General features: G+C 39.0%; 1 protein-coding gene across 1 annotated transcript; it reads left to right on the plus strand.

Moving 5' to 3' along the window:
* On the plus strand, positions 1–3,104 carry LOC149923165 (uncharacterized). Its single transcript, XM_090162360.1, has 4 exons — positions 1–460; positions 878–919; positions 987–1,205; positions 2,475–3,104. The coding sequence occupies exons 1-4, from the start codon at positions 101–103 to the stop codon at positions 3,102–3,104; spliced, it is 1,251 nt and encodes a 416-aa protein (XP_090018486.1). The 5' UTR covers positions 1–100.
* The last annotated feature ends 4,849 nt before the right edge of the window (positions 3,105–7,953 follow it).

Here is a 7,953-nt window from a genome sequence, read left to right on the forward strand (position 1 = left end):
GGGAAGTCCGAGACACCGTGCTTTATATTTTCTAAGACGCATCACGTGAATATTTCCCATTTCGGTTTCAGTAGCCGAAAGTTCTGGTCGTTCGTTAAAAATGGATCTACCATTAGTAATTAAAGAGTCGTTGAAAAATACATGGGACGTTGCGTGTAACTGTAAAGCAGGGTGTAACATTGTTAAGGGGCGAAGTGTGTGTGCTTGCAAGGCTAGTGGAAAGCTATGCACATCTAGATGCACGTGCGATGTAATTGGCAGTAAAAAAATTCCGTGTAAAAATCGAAAAAATCGAGGAAAGAAAATAAAATTTAACCAAGAGGCGACAACTTCTTTCGAAGAACCCCTTGATTCTGGAAGTTCTTCCGAAAATGAAACACCTGTACCTTCCGATACAGATGAGGAAGACCCTCAACCCAAAGCAAATTGGAATTTAGATTTGGGTACATTGTTGGTACAAGTAAGTAAATTGGTTTAAATTCATTAACCAGGGCTACGTTCAGCAGCAGTCAACGAAAAAAAAAACCCGATGGATTTGATATTTTCCACCGATGAGCTTTTTCGTCATAATGACGTCGTAAGTTGCTGAACGCTTTTATTCAGTCATCGGTGTTTTTTTAAAATGCCGTAGCTTTTATAATAGTTTTACGTCAAAAATGACGTCAGTCATCGGAAAAAACCGACTCCTCCAGCCGATGACTTCGGAGAGTAACCGATGACTATCGTGACGTCAAAACCGGAAACGCGACAAAGCGTACAGTAGGAAATCGATGTCACCGATTAGTAATCGGTTAGTCCGATGAGCTCTGCTGAACGTACCCATAGATAGTGAATACCGTCTTAAATTACCCAGTTTTGATTAAATAATTTTACTTAGGGCCGTGAGGCATCTCTTACCGCAAATGTTGATTTTGAGGAGGTAAGAACTACACTATACGCGAACCCGAACTAAAACCCAGTTAAAAAGCGATAATATTATTTTATAGGAATACGAAGTTGAACCTTGGGAGGTTGTTAAACCCAAGAAGGGCAAAGCTAAAACGGTCAGGGGAATAAAGAGACCGAAACCACCGTCCAACCCTCGAAGAAAATCCGGTCAAAAATCAAGGGGCAACAGATCCATAAAATTGGCTATGGCTCAAGTTGATGAACATTACGAGTCTTACCTCGAAAGTGGTCTTCAAAAAAGGGAAGAAGAGGTTAAGGTAAGTGTGCTCATAAGTAACGTAATAAATATAAGTATGACACAGCGATTTCGGTTAATGATACTCCGTCGAGACTGTCGTAGAACTATTGCATAAACAAAAGTTTGGGAACAGGAAACACGCCCTGCCTTACTATATGCGTTGGCAAACTAGCTTCCAGTTTATGATACCAGGCAGTTTCCAAAGATTAAGAGCATATCGCGGAATCTTGTTAGTTCTTACGAGGAGACTACCCGAGGTGATAATCACCGATTTTGTTGAAACTAGGTGGGTATGTAGACCTTATGGTAACATGAAATTTAACCAAGGGAAAAGTTGCAATGGACATTAGTTTCGCCATGGCAAACCGAAAATGTTTTTGACAACACAGTCTTTATATTTTCTCTTTGAATATAACATGGGAATCTGAGCGCTTCTAAGGGTCCCCCCTGTGAAAATTTTCAAAACCAAAAAAATAGATCAAAATTGACAAATGAAATGAATTTTATGATATTTTGATGAATTTTGGTCAATTTGATCAAATTTTATCAGAATCGGTAAAAATGGAGAAAAGCGAAATATAAAAAATGTTGTATTTACCAACTAATCGCCAAATCGACGGTAATAAATTAATTTTATCAAAATTAATAATTTTAACTAGAATTATTATTTTTTAGAAGTGCTCAGATTCCCATGTCATTTTCAATGGGAAAATATAAATACTGTGTTGTCAAAAACATTTTCGGTTGCCATGTCAAAACTAATGCCCATTGCAACTTTTCCCTTGGTGAAATTGTTTGTTACCATAAGGTCTACGTACCCACCTAGTTTCAACAAAATCGGTGATTATCACCTCGGGTAGTCTCCTCGTTAGTCACATAATGAATTACGTTGTCATTGGCGAAACAAGACTCATTAAAAAATAGCATTGAATTAATAGGAAGTGTCATACTTATGTTTCAACGCACTATTTTTATATATGTATATTTATTATTTTTATTATTAACTGTTTTGTAATCAAGAAAAGTTCTATTAGAATGCCTTAAGTATATTAACAACCCACAATCATAAGTAATAGCAAAAACCACGACGAAATGATATGGTTTCGTTCGGCCCTAGTATCTAAAATACGCGATATAATATGACAATTAAAAATTAAGCAGTGTCATATTTATGATAATTATGTTATTTACGGTATGCTTCGTCTGATAAAGGAAAAATTATCCCTAAAATTTATGTCAGACTTATCCCAAGGAAATGTGATATAAAATGATTTCCTTTTTGTTATAGGATATAATCAAAGGCATGCCGGGTAATGCTAAGGATATTTTGCTTTTAAAAGTAGCGCAAATATTACCGGAATTTGCTTTGCTGGCCAATGAGGCCATAGCAGAGAGTATTGCGAGCGAAATCAGTGAGATGAGCATTCAAGGGTCAGGACAATGCGAACTTGTCGAAGGACAAGATGTAGCGCCCTCACATGCAGCATCTGAAGGAACGACAAATGTATGCCGAGCATCAGAGGATGACCCGCCTTCTGCTCCCCCTAACCCCCATCCAGAGTTTTGTGTCTGTGGAAATTGTAGACCAATGCCCACAGACATGGAAAATCATTGCTGTAACCAGCATAATTGCTTGACTAGAACCCCAGAGTTCCGCATATTATGTTTAGAACCGTTTGTTTTGGTTCTAAACATGCGTATGCGGAACGAGCTTCTAATGGATGTAAACATGCTTCAAATAGCCAATGACCGTTTGCGCTTCGCTGCGTACTCCAATTTAGCACTGTGGCTATATGGACGTTTGGGCGTGGGGAACCGTCTGGTGCATCCGTCTTGTGCGGTCCTCCAAATTCGTCAACGTTTCCCCAGTCCAAACGGACAATATAGAGGTTTTAGAATGGGTTATTATCCGGATTAATAAAGACCGCGATGTTCTTACTCGACCCTTATTTTTGTATAATAAAATTAAACCAATATTTTACGATTGCAAACATTGGAAAGAAGCAACTATTTTGTACCAAAACATTTGCCTTATAAACCTTATTTTGTTACTAAATTAAAAGAAAGCTTAAAAATAAAGTTTTGATTGCACTATCCATCAGTCGTAGATCTGTCCAAATATTTAAAAAAAAAATAATAATCAGCTAGGCTAATACCCAAGGCACCACCTTAGGCCTAAGTCGTCAAGCGACTTTTGAAGCCTTTAATTCAGGTGGCCGGGTTACAATGCGTAGGAGGGTGGTGGCAAGCCCTGCATGCCACGCGATCGAGCCAACAGCTCCCTACACTAACTATTACCGTTAACCTCAACAAGTTTTTATGGAAGGGGAAACCGAAGAGCTCGGGGGAAAACCCCTTAAACCAGTGGGGAGAGAACTTGCAAACTCAATGCAGAAGGAGTTGTTCCGAGTTTTCACCCAGTGCCACAAGCTGGGATCGAACCCGGCTCCTCTTGCTGCGAGGCGAAAGTGCTAACCACTCTGCCACCCCACGAAATTTCAACCATAATTCCTAAATCTAACAAATGGATAAAAGATTAGAAACCCCTTGTATTTTATTTCTTTTCAGTCAGGTTGGATAACCACATTATTTATATAATTATAATAAATAGAACGACTCTATTCGATTGTTGCCCAAGTAAAAACTCCCCTTTATTTATAACTCAGAAAGCTTATATACATGTTTAAAAACAATTGAAAAAAGATAAAAATAATATGTACACGTTTTTTAAACGCCCACATTACTATGAATTTATATAAATTTGAGTGATTTTCGAGATGAGAGATGCTGTTTTCATGTTTCTCTCAATCTCGGGTCCGCGAGCCAATTGAAAGGGCCCGCTGCTAAAACATTTGGCCCGGGCCCCAAAAACCTATGCACGGTTCTGGCGGTATAAATGGGCCATGTGGGACTGATTGGGGCCCGCAAATCAAGGGGTAAGTCAATAACATTTTCGAAATGTTTTAAGGTCTCATACTGAATAGAAGACTAGAAATAACTAATTAACAATTAAAAGTCTTTTCAATGACATAAAACTCCGTTTATACACTTTTAACAAGAAATCCTTGTAAAAACCTCAAAGTACTATACACAACGAAACAGTATAAAATGAAAGCAATTTTAGTTTATTCATTTTCAGCTAATCTAATGGGAATTTTTAATGTATGGCACATCTGAAAATATTAAAATTACTACTTGGAATTTTAATTGCATTGCTTTACTTTGACAATTTCAGTAGCACAAACAAATAAAAGAAGGCACCTGAGATTTTAGTTATCAAGATATAAGGTTTTGAACTTGGGCGCTCCCAGAGAAGGGAAAACGGGGCCATGCAAACGGGGTAGCTAGCATAATATTTGATAAGAATTACAATCTCTTTTTCAAGGATCTAACCGACGCTTGGCCATTTAGAAGACCCTTGGCCTCGGTCCGAGGGTTTTCTTAGTGTTAAATGATTGAACCGGGTCGAGGCTAATGGAAAACGATACTACACTTTCATCGTGATCAAATCTTGAAGAAGCTACCTTTAATTCGTGGACTAGACTCAAAAGTCAGTCATTGACACAAGACGTCACATCTTAGTACCTTAAATCCTCCCCCCCCCCCCCCCGAAATGAAATCCTGGAATGGATACGCCCTTGTACATTACGCGGCTCCCAATATCAAATAATACTTATCATCAGCTAGGCTAATACCCAAGTCTCCACTATAAGCCTAAGCTAATTCAATAGCAATTACAAATCCAATAGGACGCCCACGTTCTCGGCCCCCGATCGCCGATCAAGGGTTCTTAATTTGGATGATTTCGTTGGAAAACAAGTCGGCCAAGGCCGTAATATTAGTTACAAATCGACGAGGTGAAATTAATTTGTATCTAATTCTTGGCGCGTATAAAAAGGGTTAAACATAGGGTAAGACTTCAGCTTCTTGACTGTATTAAAAGTTTGAGCTCCGTATCTCAAATCCAAACCAAACTACGAAGAAAATTCATGTAGGATCTTTAAGCCTTGGCGCGTGTTAATATGGTTAAGCATATTGCCAAACGTAACCACCTTTACCTATATTCAAAGTTTAAGGCCCGTATCTCAAATCCAATAGAAACTACGAAGAAAATGTAAATCAACGCTCAAAATTTGGAAAAGGGGGGATGTAGCGCCCCCCGTTTAATTTACAGAGTTGAAACTTGCATACAGTGTAGAGGTATAGCATTAATATAGATTAACAATGAAACGGAATTTAAAAGTCATCGTAACCAAAATTATAAGACTGCGTATTTTTTTTTTAAATGTTTAAGGGGGGCCGGAGAAGGAGCTGGCAAATCGCCGCTAACTACTTTTAACCAGCGAAACTTGATTGTGCAGATAGTGGCAACCCTATTAAGTATTCTTACAAGTTAGAAAAAACGGGGTGGTTATGTCTCCCCGTCAAAAAGATATGGAAGGTGTTGCAAATGTGGACGCCAACAACAACGACAACGACACTTCACAACATTCTAACGAAAACAATAGTCCCACTCGATATATATATATATCAGCAACCATAGGTTAACGTCAAGAGCTGGACTCGAGCTCGCCTCACTGAATTCGTATATGATAATATGAGCTTATGGTTGGTCTCGGGCTCACCTGGGTCTCACCAATTATTGGCCGGGTCCCGGGCTCGAGATCGCAATCAAAATTTTCCCGCCGATGTGAGGTCTCAAGCTCAGTAGATTTAAAATCTACAAACAGTCTCGAGCTCGCGCTCACTATATTTACAAATCGACGGGTGGTCTAGGGCAACAAATACATTTCGACATGTGATCTCGGGCTCAGGTTCACTATAGTTACTTACAAATAAAATGCTGGAATCGTGCTCGCTTCTAACGCTTTTTTTTGCCAAAATAAATTTCGAACGTGGGCTTAGGTCTAAACAATATCAGGAATTCGGAGGTCAAGCTCATCCTCAGATATGAAAACAGTATTCAACTCGGTCTCGGGCTCGGGCTCACCTCAGATATGAAAACTACCAAAATCAGTCTCGAGCTCAGGCTCTTAGTACGTTAATTTTTAATACGGGCTCGGGCTAGAGCTCCAAGTAATTTGAATTATGAAATGGGTTCAAGCTCGAGCTCGAAGTAATTTGTATTTTAACAGGGGCTCAAGCTCGGGCTCACTAGTTACAATATGCGTTTCGCAATACCTCAGCTCGGGCTCGGCTTTAACTTGAAAACTTATCGGTCTCGCCTCAGGCTCACAATATTTATTTAAAATACCTGAGCTTGGTCTCAAATTGAGCTCGGGCTCGGGCTACTTGAAAACTTATCGGTCTCGTCTCAGGCTCACAATATTTATTTCAAATACCTGAGCTCGGCCCGAGCCCGTTGACCTATGTCCGCAACCATCGTCACTGACAATAGGCGGAAAATAAGGAGGGCATCATTTTCAAACTGTGCTATCTGACAGTTATAGCCATCGAAAATATAAAGTACTAGGACTTTTCATTGGCATCATTATGGTTTTTGATAGATCTCCGTCTTAGTTATGGTTACGACAGGACTTGACGTTTACGATGAGAAATAACAAGATTAACAATATGGTCCCGGCCACACAATAGCCTAACTCCTAACTCTTCTCTTGTGTGCCGCATATGCAACCACGGGTTTTGTTTCTCGCTATTTCGCACTCCCCAATCCTAAGCCCAAAAGATACGCCACGCAATCGTCCGACTTGTCCATTCGTTCGGGTATAATCTTTTCGAACGTTTACGAATTTCGGACACTCAACCACGGTATTTACCGCGGCGGAAAGTAAACTTTAAGGAAAACAGGTAAAAGAAAAACTACGACGTTAATAGTTACAATTTTTACCCCTTCCTTTATTTGGTGAATTAGGTAAGGCGTCATTTTTGTATATATTCGTTAAATGCGTGATCACGAGCGTGAACTCCGTGAATATTGGGTAAATGCGTTATCACGCGTGAATTTCGTAAATATTCGTCGATTGCGTGACGACGCGTAATCTTCCTGCATATTCGTCTTAGGGAATTATCGCTAATTACCTAGAAGTAACTTTTGTATTTGGAGGAGTAAAAAACCTGTTTCGATTAATAACAACGCGATACTTTGTCGTCGTTAGATAGAGCGAACTAATACCAATCGAATGACGAGAAATCGCCGTTTCGCGGTGACCTAGAAGTAACTTTTACATTTGGGGGAAGAAAAAAAGTCCGTTTGATTATTAACAACGGCGCTGCTTTAGGGTAGTTAGATAGAGGGAAGTAATATCAATCCAATGACGTATCTATTAAAAACAAAGTTTGTTTCAGAACTTGCGCCACGGTGTATTCATCACCACCGCCAACTACACCATACACACCAGGAGTGAAAATAACAGCCTCAATCCCTCTATAACTAGAGGGGTTTAGGCTAAAAAGCTAATACATGGAAATTATAAGAGTAATTACGAAACATTACATTAAAAACTTACTTATAAAATGTATCTTGCTTGAAGAAAAAGATCTTTGAGTGCCTCATAAATAAGGCTATCTTTCCATATAAATTTCCAGACAATGGAATGCTACTTGCTACTATTAAATTTCCTGTATTTAAGCCATGGAAAAGAGGTTGACTCATCCATCTTCCCTACAAAGAAAGTTTAAAACAATAGTACTATTGCTGATACAAGTAAATCAATAAAAACATACTTTAGTATGCCTTTTGCCATCACTACCAGGTCCAGAACATTTGTACACAATTTGTATTGCTGTACCGAACAATTTCGTTTCAT

Source organism: Leiobunum rupestre, chromosome 11 (assembly GCF_980474605.1).
Source record: "Leiobunum rupestre chromosome 11, qqLeiRupe1.1.hap1, whole genome shotgun sequence".
Taxonomy (NCBI): domain Eukaryota; kingdom Metazoa; phylum Arthropoda; class Arachnida; order Opiliones; family Sclerosomatidae; genus Leiobunum; species Leiobunum rupestre.